The sequence below is a fragment of the Ascaphus truei genome, chromosome 5 (genome assembly GCF_040206685.1).
Source record: "Ascaphus truei isolate aAscTru1 chromosome 5, aAscTru1.hap1, whole genome shotgun sequence".
Lineage (NCBI taxonomy): Eukaryota > Metazoa > Chordata > Amphibia > Anura > Ascaphidae > Ascaphus > Ascaphus truei.
In genome coordinates, this window is record NC_134487.1 from 225,780,250 (window position 1) to 225,805,708 (window position 25,459).

Here is a 25,459-nt window from a genome sequence, read left to right on the forward strand (position 1 = left end):
ACACTCACGCAGAGACACACTCACGCAGAGACACACTCACGCAGAGACACACTCACGCAGAGACACACTCACTCAGAGACACACTCACTCAGAGACACACTCACTCAGACACTCAGAGACACACACTCACTCTGACACACACACACACACACACACACACACACACACACACACACACACAGACACACACACACAGGCACACACACACACAGGCACACACACACACAGGCACACTCACTCACGCAGAGACACTCATGCAGAGACACTCATGCAGAGACACACTCACTCAGAGACACACTCACTCAGAACACTCAGAGACACACACTCGCTCTGACACACACACACACACAGACACACACACACACAGGCACACTCACTCACACGCAGAGACACACTCACGCAGAGACACACTCACGCAGAGACACACTCACGCAGAGACACACACACAGGCACACTCAGACACACTCACTCAGAGACACACACGCAGAGACACACTCACTCAGAGACACACTCACTCAGACACACACACACAGACACACACACACAGGCACACTCATGCAGAGACACGCTCAGAGACACACTCACTCAGAACACTGAGACACACACTCGCTCTGACACACACACACACACACACACACACACACACACACACACACACACACACACACACACACAGGCACACACACACAGGCACACAGGCACACACACACAGGCACACACACACAGACACTCACTCACAGACAGACACAGACACTCACTCTGGCACTCACACACACACACACACACACACACACACACACTCACCGGGTCGCACGCGGCAGCAGGCCCCTCCGCACGGCAGCAGGCCCCTCCGCACGGCAGCAGGCCCCTCCGCACGGCAGCAGGCCCCTCCTTAAGGCAGCAGGCCCCTCCGCACGGCAGCAGGTCCCTCCTTAAGGCAGCAGGCCCCTCCGCACGGCAGCAGGTCCCTCCTTAAGGCAGCAGGCCCCTCCGCACGGCAGCAGGTCCCTCCTTAAGGCAGCAGGCCCCTCCGCACGGCAGCAGGTCCCTCCTTAAGGCAGCAGGCCCCTCCGCACGGCAGCAGGTCCCTCCTTAAGGCAGCAGGCCCCTCCGCACGGCAGCAGGCCCCTCCTGGCAGCAGGCCCCTCCGCACGGCAGCAGGCCCCTCCGCACGGCAGCAGGCCCCTCCCCCCCCCCGAAGCACGCTCCTCCCCCCCCCCCGAAGCACGCTCCCCGAACACCAAGATGGGATCGGGGGCAGATGATTAGGGGGAGATCATGCGCAGGAGGCGCGCACGGGGGAAGCTGGGTTGGCGCTTCCCCCTCCGTTCCACGTGGGTTGCGCGCGGGGCTTGCTTTGGGCTTCCCCCTCCGTCCCACGTAGGGAGCGGAGGGGGGAGGGAGCGGAGGGGGCTAAATTGCGCGCGGCGCTTGTTTTGGGCTTCCCCCTCAGTCCCACGTGGGGAGCGGGGGGGGGGGGGGGTGAGGGTGCGGGGGATTCTGGGTTGCTGGGGGGAACAGGCAGCGCAAATGACAGGACACTCTGCTTGCCCTGTGCACGCGCGCCGGGACCAGACCACAGGATTTGCCGCCATTTTTTTTAACTTTTTTTTTAACCCAATCAGGGAGGGGGATTATTTATTTATTTATTTAAAAAAAAAAAAAAAAATTGGCACGAGCAGGGGAATTCATTGAGCTGCAGCACGGGTCGCCAGCTGCCTAAATCCACTCGCAACGGGCGACTTGTTATCATTATTTGTCGAGCACTGTATATATATATATATATATATATATATATATATATATATATACTGTATAACAATAACCCCTAACATACAGTACTGTACACATACAGTACTGTATACTGTATGCACATCAATGATACTATAGGCCGGCGGGGGCGAGATGTGTTTGCAGCAGAGAGAGAACCGCTGCTCTCTCTGCGCAAACATCGGCACATTAAAAATTATTTAAAATACATTTTTATTCATAGTGTAGATGTGCAGGGGGTCTCCGGAGCTGAACCGCGTTGGTTTCAGGTCCGGGGACCCCCTGCTTCCCGAGATACAGCCCCCTTTATGAGGTGCCGGTATCCCTCTGCATTTAAAGGTCCCGATCACGTGACCGCGGCATGTAAACAAAGCAGAGGGATACCGGCACCCCCTAAAGGGGCCTGTATCTCGGGAAGCAGGGGGTCCCCGGACCTAAAACCACAGCGGTTCTGCTCCGGAGACCCTCTGCACATCTACAGTATGAAAAAAACACATATATAAATAAACACTCATTCCTTACCTTTGCGGCTATGTGCTATGGTAACGAAGCAGCATGACTGTATTTTTAATAATATTGTACAGTGAGCAGGGGGTTCCCTGAGCCACAAATCAAAACTCAGGGGACCCCCTGCTCCTGCACAATATTATTAAAAATACAGAAATGCTGCTTCATTACCATAGCTGATAGCTGCTATGGCAATGAAGGAGTTAACCCACCGTGCCCGCTTTACTGTGGGTAGCGGGGGTGGGTGAAGGGGGTATTTGGCCCTTGGTGTGAGTTTAGGACTTACGGGGGGGGTTGCGGGTGCACTTAACCCCTTCACGGCCGTAGTAGTTAATACCGCTACGGTCATGAAGGGGTTAACCCCCCCGCTACCCCCCGCAAGCCCTAAACAACCATCGTTGGGGCTTATACCCCCTTCACCCACCCCCGCTACCCACAATAAAGAAAATTCACACACAGCAGCCGCCCAAAAAATAATTAAATAAATCAAAATAAATAAATACATGAATATAAATAAATACATTTAAAATACATTTTTATTCATAGTGTAGATGTGCAGGGGGTCTCCGAAGCTGAACCACGTTGGTTTCAGGTCCGGGGATCCCCTGCTTCCCGAGATACAGGCCCCTTTATGAGGTGCCGGTATCCCTCTGCATTTAAAGGTCCCGATCACGTGACCGCGGCATGTAAACCAAGCAGAGGGATACCGGCACCCCCTAAAGGTGCCTGTATCTCGGGGAGCAGGGGGTCCCCGGACCTAAAACCAAAACGTTTCTGCTCCGGAGACCCTCTGCATATCTACAGTATGAATAAAACACACATATCAATAAAGAATCGTTCTTTACCTTTGCGGCTATGTGCTATGGTAATGAAGCAGCATTTTTGTATTTTTAATAATATTGTACAGTGAACAGGGGGTTCCCTGAGCCAGAAATTAATGCTCAGGGGACCCCCTGCTTCTGCACAATATTATTAAAAATACAGAAATGCTGCTTCATTACCATAGCTGATAGCCGTTAAGGCAGAATAAACAATAAATACATTAAATACATATTTTTAATGTGTGTGTTAAACCTCCCTGCCTTGACTGTAATCTGTGTAAGACCCCCTCCCCCTATTGTGTGTGTTAAACTTCCCTGCCTTGACTGTAATCTATGTAAAAAACCCTCCCCCTATTGTGTCTGCTATGCTTCCCTGCTTTGACTAATCTGTGTAAGCCCCCCTCCCCCTATTGTGTCAGTAAAATCTCCCTGCCTGTGTTTCTGTGAGTGCAGTGTACTGTATGTAAATGTGGGGAGGGGGATCCCGTGTAAATAACCACACCCACTACCCACCTGCACATGGCCCCTCCGCTGCTGCAAAAAAGAGACAAAAATTAAAACATACAAAGTAATGTCCCCTAACCCCTTAATAACCATAGCGGTTATTAACCGCTACAGTCATTAAGGGGTTAATACACCCTCACCCACCACTCGGGATGCCTACATACCCTCCCACACTACCCCCCCCCCCCTGTGAGGCCTAACCACCCTCACCCAGTACCCACAAGGGAGGCCTACCCACATACCGTTGGGGAAACACCCCCCCCACCCCCAGTACCCACAATAAAAACAATACAGTGACCCACAATTAGCATCATTCTATTTATTAAATACATTACCCACCCCCTATGCCCCCCCATAAAGACATGATTTATTCTTTTACATACAGGGTTCATAACGCAGCCCCACGCGATTCCCCGGTGGGCTGGCGGGGCACCTGGACAGACCTACAGGGTACCAGCAGTCCTTTTTAAACAGGTTCTGGAGGCCTGCTGGTGGGTCCTGCCAGCACCATGGCCCCCAGGTGGTCTCCTTGGGTCACCGTGGGCCACAATTGGGTCCCCACGATAGGCCCGCGGATGTCTGGGAGCCCCGGGTCAGACCCACAGGTGTCTGCGGGGCCTCGGATGGTTCCCACAGGGGTCTGGGGAACTTACGAGTGCTCACTACGGGTCCGCGGTGCCCCCACAGAAGTGGGACGACACAGCTTCATCCCCGCAGACGGCGGGTCGGCGGTGCCCCCACCGCTTCATCCCCGCATGTGTCACCCGTGGAACCACCAGCCTGATAACCGTGGGATACCCGAGGAAACCACAGGTGGTCTCCAGAGGTCCCACGCAGAACCACGAAACAAACCCTGAATGTAAAAAATTTAAACCTTGCCTATACATTCAATACATGCACCCCCCCCCCCCCCCCAACACCTACAGTACAATAATGTGCAAAATAACTATTATCCAGATATGGATAATAGATTAATTGCCCATTATTAAAAACATTAACTAGCATATTAAAATAAATAAAGTACTACTGACCTCATGAATACGAAGTGTCCGTCGCCAGCAGCATCCTTGTCTTGCCCACAAAATACATAGCCAATACATTGCAATTACATTCAGATATCAATTAACCCCTTAAACACCTTATCAGATAATAACCGCAAAGGTAATTAAGGGGTTAAGCCACACTGGCCCGATACCCACCCTTCACCCATGAATTTGTACAGTGGCTTCATCATGCAACTATATATACAATATATATATATATATATATATATATATATATATATATATATATATATATATATATATATATATACAGTGTTCGACAAACCTATACATTTGCTCGCCCCGGGCGAGTGGATTTAGCCCCCGGGCGAGTAAATATTGGCCCAAGCAGCACACGTTTGGTACTAGGTGGCGAGTAGCGAGTAGATTTTTTGGTGATTTGTCAACCACTGTATATATATATATAAAAAATATATATTTTTTTGTTTTTTGATTATATATATATATATATATATATATATAATCAAAAAAATAAATAGATGATACCGTTCTGTGGCTAACGAAATGCTTTTATTTGTGCGAGCTTTCGAGATACACTGATCTCTTCTTCCGGCGATGTTACAATGAATGAAGCAAAAGGTAAACTTAAAAACAGTGTCTCTTGGAATGTTATCTGTGCTGTTCCTTCCCCTGGTGTGGATGTGTTTTATGGCTAGAGGTGTCAAAAGGTTACTGTGAAAGCAAGTTAAGAAAGAGTGTGTATGTGTATCAGTGTGAATAAAAATGAATGGAGAGACCACAGTGTATACAGTGCTTTACACAAGGTGTGTGTGGAGTGGGACTGGATATAAATGGTGTGGGTGGGTGTGGAAATGTGAGAGTTAGTAGCACAACTAAAAGTGTGTGTGGATACTTAGTGGTCCCTATTGGTGTATAGGGATGGAAAAACAAGGAGTATTAGTATGTGTGAGAGACAGCTGTGTGTGCAAACATATAGCACAGTATGTACAGACATGGCCTTTAGCGCTTATGGGACGAGCGTTCACTACTGTCAGTAATGACATACCTTCGCTACATCGATGACATCCTCCTGATTTGGACCTCTGGCGAACAGGACCTCCTACAGTTCTATGACAACTTCAATACTTTCCACCCGACCATCAACCTCAAACTCACCCATTCCCCGGATGAAGTACATTTCCTAGACACCACCATTACTATAAAGAACAACCAACTACAGACCTCTGTATACCGCAAACCTACAGACAGAGCCAGCTATTTGAGGGACAACAGCTTCCACCCGACACACACCAAACATGCAACCATCTACAGTCAAGCCATACGATACAACCGGATATGCTCCGACACAGCAGACAGAGACCAGCGGATTAAAGCCTTGCGATCAGACTTTATAAACCGTGGATATAATCACAGAATTGTAGACCAGCAAATTCACAAAGCCACCAGAATACCAAGAAGTGATCTCCTTGAATACAAACAGAAGGAGACAAGCGACAGGGTACCTTTGGTGGTCACATATAACCCACACCTAGGAGCCCTACGCAAGATCGCCAGGAAACTACAACCCGCCAGGAAACTACAACCCATCCTCCAGGAAGATACAAGACTGCAACAGGTCTTCCCTGAAGCACCCTTATTATCATACAGACAAGCCCATAATCTCAAGAATATTATGGTGAGGAGTAAAGTATTCAGCAGTACAACTGAATGTGGGACAAAACCATGCCAGGACCCAAGATGCAAAACCTGCGCAATGCTCTACACAGCGGACACAATACAAATACCACACAGGAATCGGGAATACAAAATCAGAGGAAGGTTCACCTGTTCTTCCAGCAATGTCGTGTACCTCATCATGTGCATGAAATGCCCAGGGGGCTGCTACTACATAGGTGAGACAGGGCAGGGGCTAAACAAGAGAATGAACCTGCATCGCCACAGCATCACACGCGGTACAAGAGACAGTCCTGTTGGCGAACATTTCTCTGCCTCTGGCCATCAGATGAACGATCTGAGGGTTGCCATACTCAAAGGTAATCTTAAAACCCCGAAAGAGAGACGGTTGCATGAATACAAATTTATGCAACTGTTCGGGACACTTAGCAGTGGCCTAAACAGAGATCGAAATTTTATGAGTCATTACTGACAGTAGTGAACGCTCGTCCCATAAGCGCTAAAGGCCATGTCTGTACATACTGTGCTATATGTTTGCACACACAGCTGTCTCTCACACATACTAATACTCCTTGTTTTTCCATCCCTATACACCAATAGGGACCACTAAGTATCCACACACACTTTTAGTTGTGCTACTAACTCTCACATTTCCACACCCACCCACACCATTTATATCCAGTCCCACTCCACACACACCTTGTGTAAAGCACTGTATACACTGTGGTCTCTCCATTCATTTTTATTCACACTGATACACATACACACTCTTTCTTAACTTGCTTTCACAGTAACCTTTTGACACCTCTAGCCATAAAACACATCCACACCAGGGGAAGGAACAGCACAGATAACATTCCAAGAGACACTGTTTTTAAGTTTACCTTTTGCTTCATTCATTGTAACATCGCCGGAAGAAGAGATCAGTGTATCTCGAAAGCTCGCACAAATAAAAGCATTTCGTTAGCCACAGAACGGTATCATCTATTTATTTTTTTGATTATTGAAGCTCGGCTAACACGGTACTGATACCTCTACATATATATATATATATATATATATATAATCAAAAAACAAAAAAATAAATAGATGATACCGTTCTGTGGCTAACGAAATGCTTTTATTTGTGCGAGCTTTCGAGATACACTGATCTCTTCTTCCGGCGATGTTACAATGAATGAAGCAAAAGGTAAACTTAAAAACAGTGTCTCTTGGAATGTTATCTGTGCTGTTCCTTCCCCCGGTGTGGATGTGTTTTATGGCTAGAGGTGTCAAAAGGTTACTGTGAAAGCAAGTGAAGAAAGAGTGTGTATGTGTATCAGTGTGAATAAAAATGAATGGAGAGCCCACAGTATATACAGTGCTTATGCAACTGTTCGGGACACTTAGCAGTGGCCTAAACAGAGATCGAAATTTTATGAGTCATTACTGACAGTAGTGAACTCTCATCCCATAAGCGCTAAAGGCCATGTCTGTACATACTGTGCTATATGTATGCACACACAGCTGTCTCTCACACATACTAATACTCCTTGTTTTTCCATCCCTATACACCAATAGGGACCACTAAGTATCCACACACACTTTTAGTTGTGCTACTAACTCTCACATTTCCACACCCACCCACACCATTTATATCCAGTCCCACTCCACACACACCTTGTGTAAAGCACTGTATATACTTGGGTGGAAGGGAGGGGGCCAGGGGCACTTGGGTGGGAGGGAGGGGGCCAGGGGCACTTGGGTGGGAGGCAGTGACTGGGTGGGGGGACTTACCTTGCCGCCGGACGCTTTCCCCTGCTGCCCCCGATATCCACTACTGCCCAGGATGGGAGGTGGGCTTGGGGGCACGGGAGGGGGTGCCACGGGAGGTGAGCTCGGGAAGCTGGCCGCAGGGGGAAGCAGGCCGCAGTAGGAGCTTGTACTTCTCCCTCCGTCCCACGTAACGTGCGGGCCGCAGAGGAGCTGGTACTTCCTCCTCCGTCCCACGTTGGGAGTGGGGGGGGAGGAAGGGAGCGGGCCCTGCGGGACCGCGGGGGGAATCGCCGCCATTTTTTTAAAATTGAGCAGGGGGGACGGGAGACACTGCGCGGCCAGCCTCGCAGCGACCCGGCAATTTTGGTGCCGTGGCCCGGTGCCGGGTCGCGACCCACCATTTGGGAAACGCTTGCCTATAGTATCATTGATGTGCATATACAGTACTGTATGTGTATGATAGGGGTTGTTGTCATACAGTATATACTGTATATATACAGTATGTACTGTATATATACAGTACACTGGCGACACACTTTATTCGAGCTTGGCTAGTCCCACGAATTCGGGTATACCCGGGTGTATTGAGGTTTGTGACTGTTTTCTGCCCGAGTGCATTGAGGTATTTTCCAAGCAGGGATTGAAGCATTTTATTCCCGCTGGCTGCAATACTGCACAGTATATATATATATACTGCATTACAATTCATGAATTTATGCCATCTGGTAGACACGCGAAGCATTGCAGCCTATTAAATCCTAATCATTATCATTTAACAGATCAGCCGCCCGTCAGCCAGGCATGAACCCAGGCTGGGAAGGCAAACGCAACGGGGCTTGTCAGAGGTGAGGAGCGGCGCATTCCAGGTATCTGCCAGGTACATACCGGGTATTTGCTCGAATAAAGTGTGTCGGTGCAGTATATACTGCATTACAATTCATGAATTTCTTTGCTTCAAAGACAACAGCTCGCAAACGCCCCCATGCGTTTTTACACGGCATTGCAGTATTGCAGCCAGCGGGAATAAAATGCTTAAATCACAGCCGCGAAAATAACGCATTACACCCCGGGAGAAAACGACACAAAACCGCACATCACCGGGATATTCCGAAATTCGCAGAGCTAGCCAAGTTAGAATAAAGTTGGACGCTACTGTATTATTTGTCTTAACTCTGTGCCCAGGACATACTTTAAAACGAGAGGTAATGTATTACGTCCTGGTAAAATATTTTATAAATACATAAATAAATATAACCTCACGTTTTCTTATGTTATGGATGTACAACACATTTGCTATTTGGACATAATGTTGTACATTGACCTAAATAAATCAATACAGACAGACATTTATAGAAAACCAAACTCGTAATGCCCTTTTGATGGCAGATAACAATCACTCCGGACCCCTTAAAAGGGGCATTTTAAAGGGGCAATTCCTGAGACTCAAGAGACTTTGTTCTACGGAAGAAGCCTTTGAGACTCAATCCGTAGATTTGGCTCATAGGTTTAAAGCTAGGGGCTACAATTCATTTCATGTTATGGAAGCTCTGGAATCATTCAAGTCTTTGGATCGTGTGGATCTACTTTCAGATAAATATAAGAGAAATCGACCTTCACAGATTACTAATAATAGTGTACCATTTTTTATTACACAGCAGTGTAAGGCTGATTCTATACGACATATTATTCTAAAACATTGGGACACTTTAAAATTGGACGCAAATCTAAACTCTTGCGTCAGGGACAGACCGAAATTTGTTTTCAAAAAGGCTATATCATTGCCTTGGTTTCTTTCACCTATTATGTTCCACTCACATTCTCAACAAAGCATTACCACTATTCCCAAAGGTTTTTTTTTTTTTTTTTTTTTAAGTGCGGTCACTGTGTGTTTGCCAATATGCCAATCCAATTGGGAGGATTAAGTGTTCTAGACCTAAAAAGAATATCAAGATTTGAATGTTCATTAACCGTAACTCCAGTTATGTAACTTACATTCTCAATTGTGGCTGCGGCAGACATTATATTGGTCGCACTATTAGACCTTTAAAAACAAGGATTATGGAGCATGTAAGAGCTATTAAAAAAAAGTACTATTATTCATCCAGTGTCAAGGCACTTTGCCCATTGTCCTCAGGGTGGAATCGGGATCTTCTCGTTTTCGGCTGTTGAGCATGTCCCTGCACCCATTTGGGGGTGGGTGACCGGTTGAACATGCTCAACAAACGTGAGATGTTTTGGTTTTTAAGCTTGAATACCTTGCATCCTGCAGGTATTAATCAAGATTGGGAACTTATTAATTTTTTATAATAATGTCATGTTTATAATAATATTCATTGTTATTCAATTTTTCTTACATATGTCTTCTTACTTTTACTTCATTATATATTTTTTAGTTTTTTATAAAATATTTTTTTCCCATACTGTATTATTGAGGTGTAGTTTATTCACATATTACTTAGTTTTTTTTGATGGTTTAGATTTATTGATTATGATTAGTTAATATTTTCTTTAGATCACTATTGGTATTTTAATATATATTTATTATATTTATAGTATGCATAGATTTATTCAGATTTATACGAATATAGATATCTATTTTTCACTGATTACATCTTTATCTATCTCAATATATTATACTGAATCAGCACATTTATTGGTGTTTTATTATTCAATTATTTTGGATATTTATAACTTTATTTTATTATTGTTTATTTTTTTCATGTTACCGTTTATGAAGTTGATGCATTTGTTTTTTATGATATACTGTATTTATACCACTTCTTTATTTTTGTATTGAGGCACTTCAGGGGTTATTTACTGTCCTGTTCCTTTATTTATTATTATTCTTTTGGATTCTTTTACACATGTTTCATTTATCTTGTTTGCTATACAAGGTTATCATATGATTCTTTTGTTAAGATTAGTTTTACTTCTTGATACTATTTACTTATTCTAGTTGCTGTTTTGTATTGTCAATGCTTTTTTATTGTATGTTGTTAACCCCCTTGTCTGTGATTTCCCTGCTGATGTGAATTCATAGCAAAGACCTGTTTTTCAATCATCTATTCCTCAGGTGTGGAATAGGCCTTTGGGCGCATGTTTACTTTGACGGGGGGGGGGGGGGGGCGGGGCGTGGGGGTGTTACCTATTTAAGGGGCAGTATTCAGAACAATAGTCATTCTTTGATAAAGCGCCTACCAGGCGGGAAACGATTCAGAGGACTTTGCTACACATTTTTGCTGTCATGCTTGTTTAAATAAATATGTTTTACTTGCATCAGCCTCCAGCCCTATTCTCTACTGCAGTGCTCAGCTTTCATCCGATTTTTGTTTACACTGTTTACATACTTAATACCTGAATCATAACGTATAAAAAGGTTTTTATATCTTTTCTCTCTCTCTCCCCCCTTCCCCCCTTTCTTTATGAAGACTGAAAGTAATCATGATACTGCATTAACCCTTGGCTGTGCAGGGGGTCATGAGGAATTGGTGTCTGTGTTAATAGCTCGTTGCGCTAATATTGAACACAGAGACAAAAAAGGTGAGCCAAACACAAACGTGGTGGTGTGGTGGTGTGTGTGTGTGTGTGTGTGTGGTGGTGTGATGATTTTTATTTGTGCAATTATTTACCACACACACATCCATACACACACATACATACATACATACATACATACATACACACTAATACATACATTTGAGCACAGGCAACGGCGCAAAAAGATGAATTTCTTCATCTTCATGGCTGTCTGTCGGTTCCCCTCTCCCTGCCGTGCATGCGCGCGGCCCTCGTATAGAAAGGCTGACTAACGTCAGCCAACTAAAAATCCGCGCACGCGGCCTGCGCTATAGAACGTGCCTTATATAACAAGGGATCGTGTGTGTGTCACATTATTTAAGTTATGGTGGGTGAGTAAGGCAACAAAAAACCTCCACCGTTAGCATATAGCCAATAAAGAATAGCACTTGTGAGCACATTCACATGTCTTAGACAGGTCTGCAACCCTGCCTTTCACCACACCTAGCATAATTGCAAAGCTAATACAACCAACCTCACACTGACTCGCCAAAAGGTTGAAACAGCTGTCTCTGAGTGGTTTGACTGGCTTTGCATCTATTCCCAAGCTGTGTTTAAAAGCTGTGTGAACAGAGCATTTGCTTATAAGGGTTCCATGTAAAAATGGATTTCAGCCAAAAATAGACACGTGTCCATTTGCATGTCATTTCCCATAATCCCTTGCTGCAGTGTATGCTAGGTGATAATGGTGAAAGGCAGGGTTGCAGACCTGTCTACGACATGTGAATGTGCTCACAAGTGATATTTTTTATTGGCTATAGATACATAGATCATAGGTCATTTCTAAATGTTCAAATACTTTACAAAACTGAACAAGATTTTCATATGCATTTTAGTTGGCCTAGTCAATCATTTACATCCATATACTTTGTGTATTTTCAATGCTTTAGAATTTTTTTTCATGCTTTTTAAATTTACCAGATAGTTTTGACATTAATAGTAATTTCATATCTCCTGGATTAGGTTTTACACCGCTCATTCTGGCTGCTACAGCTGGACATGTTGGAGTAGTAGAGATTCTGTTAGACAAAGGTGCTGATATTGAGGCCCAGTCAGAACGTACTAAGGATACTCCTCTTTCTCTTGCATGCTCTGGTGGTCGTCAAGAGGTACGTTGTACATGTTTTTTGTTTTGTTTTGTACATGCTCTTTAAACTGTATGCATTTTTGGCATCTTGCACTGTTTGTCATTGCATTGTGTTTTTTTGTTTTTTTTAATTTATTTTAAATTAAGGATCTACATTATACTTCCTAATTATGCATTTCACTGTGATTAAAGCTAACCAACACGTTAGTTTGTCGTAATGTTTTTAACATTAGGTGGTTGATTTGCTTTTGGCTCGAGGTGCAAACAAGGAGCACCGAAATGTTTCAGACTATACACCTCTCAGCTTGGCTGCATCTGGAGGATATGTCAACATTATCAAGATTCTTCTAAATGGTGGGGCTGAAATTAATTCAAGGTAATGACCATTTGTATTGTCATTTTTAGATAGGAACATAGTGCAGTTTGAGATGGTTACATAGTAGATGAGGTTGAAAAAACATGTCCGTCCGTCATCCTAATGCTAAATTTAGAAAACAGATACTTTATTCTATATCTATACTTACTTATTGATCCAGAGGAAGGCAAACAAAAAACCCCAGTGTTATTTTATCCAATGATATCTCATAACTGGAAAAATTAATTCCTTCCCGACTCCAAGAATTGGCAATCTAATTAATCCCTGGATCAACATCCTTCCCATGTTTACTTATTTGGTATATCCCTGTATACCTTTCTAAAAAGATGTCGAAACTTTTTTTGAACAAATTTATTGCATCTGCCATCACAGTCTCCATGGGTAATGAATTCCACATTTTAACTGCCCTTACTGTAAAGAACACTTTCCTTTGTTGCTGGTGAAATCTCCTTTCCTCCAACCTTAAGGGATGCCCCCAAGTCATTTGTACTGCCCTTGGGTTTAATAGTTCATTTGAAAGCTCCTTGTACTGTCCCCGAATATATTTGTATATAGTTATCATATCCCCTCTTAGACGCCTCTTTTCTAATGTAAATATAATATAGCTAGCCATTCCTCATAAAATAGATTGTCCATCCCCTTTATTAATTTGGTGGCTCTTCTCTGCCCTCTCTAGTTCCAGAATGTCTTTTCTAAGGAGTGGTGCCCAAAATTGTACTCCATATTCAAGGTGTGGTCTTACTAATGCTTTGTATAGGGGCCTTCCATCCATTGCCCGTTTAATGCAAGATAAGATCTTGTTTCCCTTTGCAGCTACTGCATGACTGGGCACTATTGCTAAGCCTGCTGTCTACAAGCACTCCTAAATCCTTCTCCATCAAGATTCCCCCAACATATCCCCATTTAATGTGTAAGTCGCCAGTTTATTCTTGCATCCCAAATTCATAACCTTACATTTATCTGTATTAAACCTCATCTGCCATTTACCTGCCCACATTTCCAGTGTCTCCAAGTCCGTCTGTAGAGAAATTACATCCTGCTCTGATTATACTACCTTATACAATTTAGTATCTCCAGCAAATGGAGACTTTGCTCTCGATGCCAACCTCAAGGTCATTAATAAACAAGTTAAAAAGCCGGGGTCCTAGTGCCGATCCCTTAGGTACTCCACTCACGACTTTAGCTCAACCTGAAAAAGTTCAATTTGACAACCCTCTGTTGTCTACGTATCCTTCAACCAGTTTTCAATCCAGGTGCATACATTACTGAGTCCAATTTGCTGTATTTTGTATACCAACCTCTTGTGTGGAACAGTAGAAAAAGCCTTTGCAAAATCTAAGTAGACCACATCAACTGCATTATCTTGGTCTAAATTCCTACTTACCTCCTCAAAAAAACAAAAAAGGTTAGTTTTGGCATGATCTATCCTTCATAAATCCATGTTGACTATTACTTTTGTTTTCTATTACTGTAGGTATTCCTGAATATTATCTCGTATTATAACTTCAAGTAGTTTCCCCACTATTGAAGTCAGGCTTACAGGTCTGTAATTCCCCGGTTGTGATCTAGCTCCCTTTTTAAATATAGGCACCACATCTGCTTTACGCCAATCTTGTGGTACTGAGCCTGTGGAAATGGAGTCCTTGAATATTAAATGTAATGGTTTGACTATTACTGAGCTTAACTCCTTGAGAACTCTTGGATGTATGCCATCGGGGCCAGGTGCCTTATTTACTTTAATTTTTTCAAGCCGCTTATGAACGTCTTCCTCAGTTAACCAATTGTTCATTAATATGGAGGTTGTGGCTTCCTTCTGCGGCACTACTATTGAAATTGATTCTTCCCTGGTAAACACAGAGGCAAAGAATTTGTTTTAATACCTCTGCTTTTTCCTTATGTCCAATAATCTGCCTGCCCATCTCACACTGAAAGGGCCCTGTATTTTCTTTTCTCATTTTTTTTTGTTAATGTACTTAAAGAACTTTTTAGGGTTAATCTATTGCAATCCTTTTTTCATTATCAATTTTTGCTAATTTAATTGCCCTTTTGCAATTTTTGTTACATTGCTTATAATTCTGATACGATGTCTCTGTCCCTTCTGACTTAAAGAATCTAAACGCCTTCCTCTTCTTGTCCATTTCCTCCCCTACCTGTTTATTTAGCCACATTGGGTTTGACTTATTTCTTTTACACTTATTACCCAAGGTTATACACTGATAAGTGTGCTTTGCTAACAATGTTTTAAAGACTGCCCATTTATCATCTACATTTTTCCCTGCAAAAACATAATCCCAATGTATTACTTGTACATTAGCCCTCAGTTTATTAAAATCTGCTTTTTTAAAGTTTACGGTCTTTGTTGAACCCAAGTAATCTGTTTTTTGGTCATTTATTTCAAATGAGACCATGTTATGATCACTACATTGTTTGATATTACCAAATCCAGTATTGCCCCTCTCCTGGTTGGTTCCTCAATAATTTGGGTCATATAATTGTCTTTTTAAGCACCCCCCAAAAACCTGTTTCCTTTTATTGTAATGCTAATCACATTGCCCCAGTCTGTCTGGATAATTACAATCACCCATTATGCAAAAATGACCCAGTTTTGATGCCTTCTCCATTTGCAAAAGTATTTTAGCTTTCTCAATCTCACCGGTATTTGGTGGTTTACAGCCTATCCCTACAAACATTTTCTTAATACTTTTACCTCCACTGCTAATTTCTATCCACAAGGTCTCTACATTTTCATTATTCCCTTCATAAACATCTTCCCTTATTATAGGTTTTAGATCCGGTTTAACATATAAACATACTCCACCTCCTCTTCTATTTGCTCTATCCTTCCGAAAAAGGGAATAATCCTCTAAATTAACTGCCCAGTCATGAATTTCATCCCACCATGTTTCTGTAATGCCTATGATATCATACTGCTCCCTTGCAGCTCTTAATTCAAGCTCCCCCATTTTATCTGTCAGGCATGCATTTCAGTTTTTTTTTTTCAGCCTGTGCTATTATCTTATCTGCTCCTTCCTTTCTGCGCCCACTTCGTTTAGTCTTTAGAAGTTTTCTAGTATTATCTTTATTTACTATGGGTGTCTCAATGCTTGTCAAACTTGCACTTGCCCCCATTCTAGCTCCATACCCCCCTTTGTATCCTCCTTCTATTAAATTCATTCTCTGTTTCTTTCCTTTCCCTCTTCCATCCTAGTTTAAACTCTCCTCCAACCTTTTTAACATTCTTACCCCCTAGCACAGAAGATCCCTCTTCATGGAGGTGCAATCCGTCCCTAGAATATAGATGTCACCTCTCAGAAAACGAGTCCCAGTGCTCTAAAAACCCCAAGCCCTCCTTCTTACACCACTTTCTTAGCCATGCATTAACCTCCCTAATCTGACTGTCTCCCTGCGGTTGCGCATGGCACTGGTAGTATTTCAGAAAATGCAATTGTGACCATTCTTTGAAAGCCAAGTATGTACAGTGTAGAATAACTTGTAACATCAAAGTGATGTTTGCTTTTGAATGGGCAGAGTAAATGAGTACTTCAGTATTAGATCATTTTTATTTTTGATTTGAACTAACCATTGATATAAGACAAGCTTTCAAGAGTTCTTCTCTTCTTCAGGTCAACCAATACTAATTTACATAATATTCCATGACTAACACTGATGATAAAACCCAAGATAACCATAAAAAGTTATGAGTTATTAATGAGGTAGAGAGAGAAGGACTGGCAGAGCGGATAGTAAATAAACAGACAGGACAATACATGGGTAGTGAGAAATGTGGAGAGACTGTAGGACACAAAATCCATCAGCAGTGTGAAGAACAGGGGTTGAATTGTGAGAAATCTTACAAAAAATTCTGATAGTGTAAGAAACCCCATATCGGCATAAAGTAGTCTTTTGGTGTCCAAGAGCATGATCATTATGAGTTCAAATGTTTTCCGCTGAGAGCCTTTAAACCTTCTGTTGAGGATTTGGATCTTAAGTCATTTATGGAATGATCTGTGTGAGAAGTGGTATCCCACTGGAGTTTAGTATCTTCTTTCGTGGTGTGTTGTCTCTCTGTAGGTTCATTCTGGTTTGAAGCCAGTCAAAAACTTCAGTCAAGTAGGCTTCCTTGGTCACATTTGCAGCATTTAATCATCGATGGCACATTCCTGGGTGTACAGCAGTATGACCTTTAACATTGTGTGTGTGACTGGCTGTGGTAGCTTGGCATATATGTTTGCAGTGTGAGATGTTGCATGGCCTTGTGCCATTCTCAGCTCCCTTGAGTGCGTCGTGAACTTTTCTGTTGATTAACTTCTGTCTGAGGTGTGGCGATTGCCGGAATGCAAGGATGGGTAGTTTGTGAAAGATGTCTTTTAATGTTTCATCCTCTGTCAGCATGGGTTGCAGATCTTTGATTATTTTTCGCATTCCCTCTAGGCAGTGTGGCAACTAGTGGTATGTTTTGTATTGGAGCAGGTGTTCTTGTGAGGCTTCAAGTGTGAATGTGGATTTTCTGTGTATACACACACACCTGCAAATGCCCTGTTAAGATTTTTGTATAGTACTTTGACCTCCTGTACTCTTGAATAGTGTGATGTGTGAAAAATTGTCTATAATCCTAAATGGTGCACTTAAACTGATTCTTTTCAAAATGGGTTGTTTGTCACCATAACTAATTATAATAATTTATTCAACTTCAACAGTCAATTGTTTTATAGCATGAATGTCTGATTTCCAATGAATCTTACATGAACTACTATAATTGTTTCCTTTACAGAACTGGCAGTAAATTAGGGATTTCCCCTCTGATGTTGGCTGCAATGAATGGGCACGTTCCTGCAGTTAAACTGCTGCTTGATATGGGTTCTGACATTAATGCTCAGATTGAAACCAATCGGAATACAGCCCTCACACTTGCTTGTTTTCAAGGTAGAGCAGAGGTTGTGAGTCTTCTTTTAGATCGAAAAGCCAATGTTGAACACAGAGCCAAGGTAAGTTGTGATGTAGATGTATTGTACACATAGATAAAGTATAACATTTTATTTATTTTTCTAGTCTACCGTGCGTTTCAGTTTTTTCTAATTACGAATGTCTTTTTTTTTTTTTTTAAATTATTATTTATTTATTTTTTATTTTGAATTTATGGTGTAAGCCAGACCACACGAACAACCTTTTATACATATTATGGTAATTCCTCTCACTCCCTTTCTTCCTCTCTTCTGGCCACGCTTCTGTCGAAGCAAGTGGAAGGGGAGGGGGGGGAGCGTCTGGCCTGTTTGGTCACCTGGAGAGTTTTAACCCCTTCCCCATCCTCACCGCCTCTTAACCCCTCGTGTCTTAAACCATTCACTACCAGGTAGCAAGGCATTGCAGAGAAATGTGGTGCAACAGGGTTAACCCCGATCTTCATTTTCTACCATTTCCATGCTTGCCCTTCATCTTCTCTTCCACTGGTTCTATCACCCTAAAATTGCCCTAATGCGTGCCTATGTCCCATCATCCCATTACTCGCCCTTAGATACTTCCAGGACAGCTGACTGCTTTCCTAGGCCCAAGACTAGTCTCCACCAGGGCACTTGTGTTGAGTGTGGGGGGGAGGGGGGGAGAGAGAAGAGAGGAAGAGGTAAGGAGATGTTGGCGAGCCTGTATATCTCCCCTCTTGCAAGTTCGAACCGCTGGACAGGTCTGGTGCCGGATCAAATGTCCCTTGTCTTATGGCATCTGAAAACCGTATCTGCTTGTATTTTTGTGTTATACACAAGAAATACTAGATGGCGCTCAACACTTATAAACAAACATGCAGTGAGTATAGTGACTATGTAATCAAAATAAAGTGCAATGAGTGATATAGGAAAAAACTGAAACCCTGAAATGACTGTTTCAATTGTCCACAGAAAGCACAAAATAGAGTAAGTCAGGGGAGCATCATTACCTATAGGAAAAATAAAATACCATAGTGCAAAACGTAATAGTAAAATACACTTAAAAATGGTAGAGCTCTCTTAAGAGCATAAGATGCTAGATGGTGTACACTTCATCCATAGACTAGCAACAAGGAGCAAAAATCAGGAGGAAAGTGCGTCCAGGACAGAGACAGAGTCAAAAATAAAATGCCAAACTTTTATCCGACAATGATAAAATTGGAGGCTTACGAGATATCAGATGTTAAACAGCATTGGTGTATGGTAAAGATGTTCACCGAGTCGCGTTCTCGGAATCCCCGCACACTGCTGCCGCATCCACCGACCTCCGACCTCCGACCTGCACTGCTGGAGCCGATACGTCACATCCGGTTCTCTCAACTCGTATGGTAGACGCCACCGGAACTCCACAGCAGTCTCTCCCTCTGGATCTAACACTGGGGGTTACACTCTACGCGTTTCGCCGTGCGTGATGACGGCTTCATCAGGAGTAACTCTAACCCATACAGAATACTTTATATACCCTTTTGACTGATAATGACCTTTCCTCCTATTGGTCAAAATGTCACATCTCTAAATAATTGGGTAATACGCCACATATGCTTTCCCGCAAATTAAGAGGTATCACAGGAGTGTTATACAATCAATTAAAATACAGCCTATTTTGTCTTTAATAAACATAGCTAATATAAATTTCATAAAACATAACTGTCGGAAATACTTATCATTACAACAGAAAAAAATATAAACTATTGCAACAATGAAAAGTATTACGTATAAAATACATATTCTATCTAAAATTATTTAATAAAACACAATATATCCCCATTTATTTCCCTAATCACATGAAGGTTGGCGATTGATGTATCTCAAAAACAAGAAAAGACTTAATTAGTACACAGATTATAACACAACATTTGCACAATATAAGTGTTCTTATTTGCATTAACTTTACACACAGAGAGCAAGGTGTCTAAGCTGCCATTGTAGCATTCAGCATAGATCACAAAAAAGCACTTAATTCAAAATCTATGTTCAGACCTAAAGGTACAAGTGATTTCAGTGTAAAGGTCCAGAAGCTCTCTCTCTTTCTTAAAGCGACACTCCTGTCCCCACCTCTCCAGTGTGGTAATACTTGTTCCAATACTGTAAATTTAAGGCCTGATGTATCACCATTATGCTTTTGTATAAAATGGTTTGACAAGTAATGTGTGGTAAGCCCTCGTCTTACATTCCCAATATGTTCTAGAATGCGTGTTTTGACTGTTCTTGATGTTTGGCCTACATATTGTAATCCACAGGGACAATATATGAGGTATACAACATAGTCTGATTTACATGTTAAAAGTTGTTTAATGTGAAACCGTTGACCCGTAACATTGGAAGTAAAACTGAATTTATCCTCAGACCTATGTTTACAAGCCCTACACGTGGCACAGCCAAAAAAACCTTGTGTTTTTGTCAACCATCTATTGCCATCAATAGTCATTTTTGGCAAAGCACTAGGGGCCAAATTGTCTTTAAGCGCTTTTGCTTGTTTGAAAATTACAGTAGGTTTTTCAGGAACAATTTCCCCAAGTACAGGATCATTTTTAACAATATGCCAGTGTTTGTGGATTATTTTGGAGATTTTATCAGACTGTCTATTATAATTGGTTAGAAATGAGAAATCAAAGTTCTTTTTCAAACCCGTCTTTTTGCTGTTATATAATAGATCTTTTCTATCCAAACCCTCTACTTTTGTTATGGCATGTTGGATAGTTCTATCATCATAATCTTTTTCTCTGAACCTGTCTTGTAAGAGAGCTGATTGGGTGTGAAAGTTTTTCGCCTCAGAACAATTCCTCTTTATCCGCCTTATTTGTCCATATGGGACATTCTCTAGCCATTTGGGATGGTGGCAGCTCTTAGTGGATATATAGTTATTTGCAGTGCTTGACAAATCACCCACAAATCTACTCGCCGAACCAAAAAATCTACTCGCCACCTAGTCCCGCCCCAACCCCGCCTCTAGTCCTGCCCCTAGTCCCGCCCTCAACCCCGCCTCTAATCCCGCCCCCAGCCCCGCATTTAAAAAAACCATAAATGAAATAAATTGAATAAATTCCTAGTAAGAACATTCGTTTTTGACATAAGTTTATTTATTGTATTACATTATACTACAATTAGTCCTTGGTGTGTGTGTGTGTGTGTATGTATGTGTGTGCGTGCGTGCGTGCGTGCGTGTAAAAATGTCGAATCTAGAAAAAAAGCCAGATGTGAATGACTAGTTTCCTGCACTCCTTAACCAGTGCCTGGATGCCTCCGCTTCACAATATTTAAAGCAGCAATCCTGCCTGGAATCTTACCTGATCCGCAGTCCATCAATGTTCATGTACCCTCATTCCCGCAATGTTATACATTGGAGTGGATGTGTTCCCTACCTGTCTTCTGGGTTAGGAGGTATTCCGATGTCTCCTGTGTGAAGCTTGAGTCAGATCTGGAAGAAAACAGTATAGGTTATTTCGGTGTAGTATAGGGCAGTTAAGATATACAGGGTAAATAAGATATCCAGATCCAGATTGTGAGACGGAGAGAGAGGGTGAGAGAGACGGAGAGAGAGGGTGAGCGAGACGGAGAGAGAGGGTGAGCGAGACGGAGAGAGAGGGTGAGAGAGACGGAGAGAGAGGGTGAGAGAGACGGAGAGAGAGGGTGAGAGAGACGGAGAGAGAGGGTGAGAGAGGGTGAGATGGAGAGAGAGGGCGAGAGAGACGGAGAGAGAGGGCGAGAGAGACGGAGGGAGGGCGAGAGAGACGGAGGGAGGGCGAGAGAGACGGAGGGAGGGCGAGAGAGACGGAGGGAGGGCGAGAGAGACGGGGGGAGGGCGAGAGAGACGGAGGGAGGGCGAGAGAGACGGAGGGAGGGCGAGAGAGACAGAGGCAGGGCGAGAGAGACAGAGGGAGAGCGAGAGAGACAGAGGGAGGGCGAGAGAGAGGGTGAGAGACAGAGAGAGGGTGAATGTGGGGGGATGGGGTGACTGGGTGGGGTGACTGGGTGGGGTGATGGGGGTGTGGGGTGACTGGGTGGGGTGATGGGGGTGTGGGGTGACTGGGTGGGGTGATTGGGGGTGTGGGATGACTGGGTGGGGTGATTGGGGGTGTGGGGTGACTGGGTGGGGTGATTGGGGGTGTGGGGTGACTGGGTGGGGTGATTGGGGGTGTGGGGTGACTGGGTGGGGTGATTGGGGGTGTGGGGTGACTGGGTGGGGTGAATGGGGGGGTGGGGTGATGGGGTGTCTGACTGGGTGGGGATTACTGACTATGACTGACTGGATGGGGGGGTGACTGACTGGTTGGGGGGGTGACTGACTAGGGGGGGGGTGACTGACAGGGTGGGGGGGGGTGACTGACTGGGTGGGGGGGGGTACCTCTGGTGTCCTACACATTCTCTCTCTCATACACACACACACACACACAAACACACACACACTCACACACACACTCACACTCACACTCACACACACACTCTCTCATAGCCATACACTCTCTCTCTCTCTCTCTCTCTCTCTCTCTCTCTCTCATATACCCCTCTCTCTCTCTCCCATACCCCTTTCTCTCTCTCCCATACCTCTCTTTCTCTCCCATACACACACACACAATGGGACAGAGAAACACCCCGCTACTACCTCCCGCCCTGCGTGGGCAGCAGGAGCACCGGAGGGAGGGGGGAGAGACACCCGAGCTGCGCGGGCAGCAGAGGGAGGGGGGGGGGAGACACACGAGCCGCGCGGGCACCGGAGAGAAGGGGGAGAGACACCCGAGCCGCGCGGGCAGTGGAGGGAGGGGGGAGTGAAACACAAGCCGCACGGGCACCGGAGGGAAGGGGGGGAGTGACACACAAGCCGCGCGGGCACCGGAGGGAGAGAGGGGGAGACACCCAAGCCGCGCGGGCACCGGAGGGAGAGAGGGGGAGACACCCAAGCCGCGCGGGCACCGGAGGGAGAGAGGGGGAGACACCCAAGCCGCGCGGGCACCGGAGGGAGAGAGGGGGAGACACCCAAGCCGCGCGGGCAGCGGAGGGAGGGGGGGGGAGACACCCAAGCCGCGTGGGCAGCAGAGGGAGGGGGGAGTGACAACCGAGCCGCGCTGGCAGCGGAGGGAGGGGGGAGTGACAACCGAGCCGCGCTGGCAGCGGAGGGAGGGGGGAGAGCCGCACAAGCCGCGCTAGCACCGGAGGGAGGGGGGGAGTGACCCCCGAGCCACGTGGGCAAGCGGGAGCACCGGAGGGAGGGGGGTGAAGCACCCGACCCACGCGGACAGCGGGAGCACCGGAGGGAGGGGGGAGAGACACCCGAGCCGCGCGGGCAGCGGGAGCGCCGGAGGAAGGGGGGAGAAACACCAGTACAGTATATATAAATATTTATTACAGTGCATTAAATTCCCCCCCACCTCAAGCATCTGTCCACATCCTCTCCATGACCGGATCAGTGCAGGTCTTGTAAGCAGGAGGTGACACAATTATACAGGAGGATATATAGGAGGAGGAGCAGCAGACGCACGCGCGCGCACCCCCAACCCCCCCCCCCCCCATTACTTACCAATGCAGAGAAGGAAGGGCGGTTTGAAGTCCTGGCAACTCCAAGCCGCGTCACAGCCAGAGGGATTTTTTTTTTTTTCGAGCAGGGGATTTTGTTTTTGCAGAGCAGGAGAAAAGCTACTGGCCACGAGCCAATATCCGATCGCAGCTGGCGAGTTGGCGACCGGGTTTGTCGAGCACTGGTTATTTGTATCTACACTCTTAAAGAAGGTCTTTGTTTTAATTAACACATCTTCAATGTAGATTGTTAGATCTAGAAAATCCACTTTTCCTTATCACCCTGGCAGTGGGCACCATTGGGTTAATCCCTTCTCACTCTAGGTAGGACAGGAAGTAGACTTTTGCAGGTAAGCCATATAAGGCCCCTCCCTCTACCTGCACATTAGTCTTTTTCCTGTCCTCACAGCTAGGAGTAGGATTTTTTATTTTCTAATAGGACTCACCTACTGCACCTAGTGCAGATATCCAGGGTCTCAGCCTCTCTGCCCTGAAGCTCCGATCGACGCGCCCTACGGGTGGCAAGACGGAGACCCCTTAGAGTCGGGGGAGCCCCTGGAACCCATTGGGGGGGGAGCAGCTGCAGCCGCGGGCGGGGAAGCTTATGTGCAAAAGCCCCAGGACCAAACGAAGGTGCGCTGCAGCTGTGAGCCGTGGAGGCCCAGACTCGCCGCATTAGCGTCTGGTACGCTGCGGTAAAGTACCCAGGAGCCCGCTACACGCGGAGGGGGGAGCAGCCATAGCTGCGAGCCGGAGAAAAGGCTCAATTGACCGCGCTAGCGTCTGGTACGCGGCGGTAAAGTACCCCAGGAACCCTGCTACACGCGGAAGGGAGTAGCAGCCTTAGCTGCGAACCGGAGGAAGGTTCATATTGACCGCGTTAGTGTCTGGAACACTGCGGTAAAGGGTACAGTGCACGCGTCTGCTCGGGAGCGCGCGCGTCACATCCGGCCGGCAGATGCGTGCACAGACACGCGAGCCGTGCACGAGCACTTGATGACGTCATAGAAGCGACGAACACACTGTGTGTATGTGTAAGTGAGAGCAGCACAGTGAAGGGAAGTAATTATGTGAAGATTGTCTTAAGGCACCTGCAGGTGATACCAATGAACAAATGAGCACTTTCCTTATTTTTGAAGGAGGCTGTTAAACAGAGTGTTGATGCGGCAGTCCAGCAAAGCTGTTAACCCTGTGCAGGAAAGATCTAGATCCTAGACCAGTCTGGATAAGGGGAAAGGTTTTTCATCATATGAGTCTGACATTGATTGTTTTCATGTGTCAGAGGGTGAAATGGATTCATCAGATCAAGATATTCAAATCTGAATTTGATGTAGAAAGGGTGGATCCACTCATCAAAGCCATGATACAGGCTTTGGAACTGGAAGACACTGAGGAGTTAACCCACAAAAAAGATAAACTTTTTGGGGCGAGACAAAGAGTGTCCTGGCTGCTTCAAGAGTTTCTGTACTGGCCTGCTATTTGACAGAGCTAGGCAGTCTGCTGCTGCTGCTGCTTTAAAAGGGTAGAGTCTTTCCTATCCATCAAGTAATTAAAGACCTCATTCAGGTGGAGTTGGCGCAACCAGACGCCAGAGTATTTACGCCTAAAAGGTTTGGGAAGATGTATCCATTCCCACAAGAGGTGGTAAAATTTTGGGATGTCAGCCCAAAGGTGGATACTGCTATTTCCAGAATAGTAGAAAAGACCACAATTCCAATAGAGGAACCTGCGTCATTGGAGGACGCTATGTATAGGAAGATGGATACGTATTGAAGAAAGCATACGTTACCGCAGGAACATCCTCAAACCTGCCATAGCAACTAGGTCAGCAGCAAGGGTTATGCGAGTGTGGATTGCCAACATTGAAGAAGCAATAT

At 44.9% G+C, this 25,459-nt stretch overlaps 1 protein-coding gene across 6 annotated transcripts in view; it reads left to right on the forward strand.

Annotated features, from left to right (window-relative positions):
• The window catches only part of ANKHD1 (ankyrin repeat and KH domain containing 1), a 302,432-nt gene that overhangs the window by 189,263 nt on the left and 87,710 nt on the right, over positions 1-25,459 (forward strand). For all 6 annotated transcript variants that reach the window (XM_075601701.1, XM_075601697.1, XM_075601699.1 and 3 more), the window contains 4 exons: positions 11,485-11,596; positions 12,596-12,741; positions 12,953-13,095; positions 17,867-18,080. In XM_075601701.1, the coding sequence (XP_075457816.1) occupies positions 11,485-11,596; positions 12,596-12,741; positions 12,953-13,095; positions 17,867-18,080 (615 nt within the window). The remainder of the gene's footprint in view (positions 1-11,484; positions 11,597-12,595; positions 12,742-12,952; positions 13,096-17,866; positions 18,081-25,459) is intronic.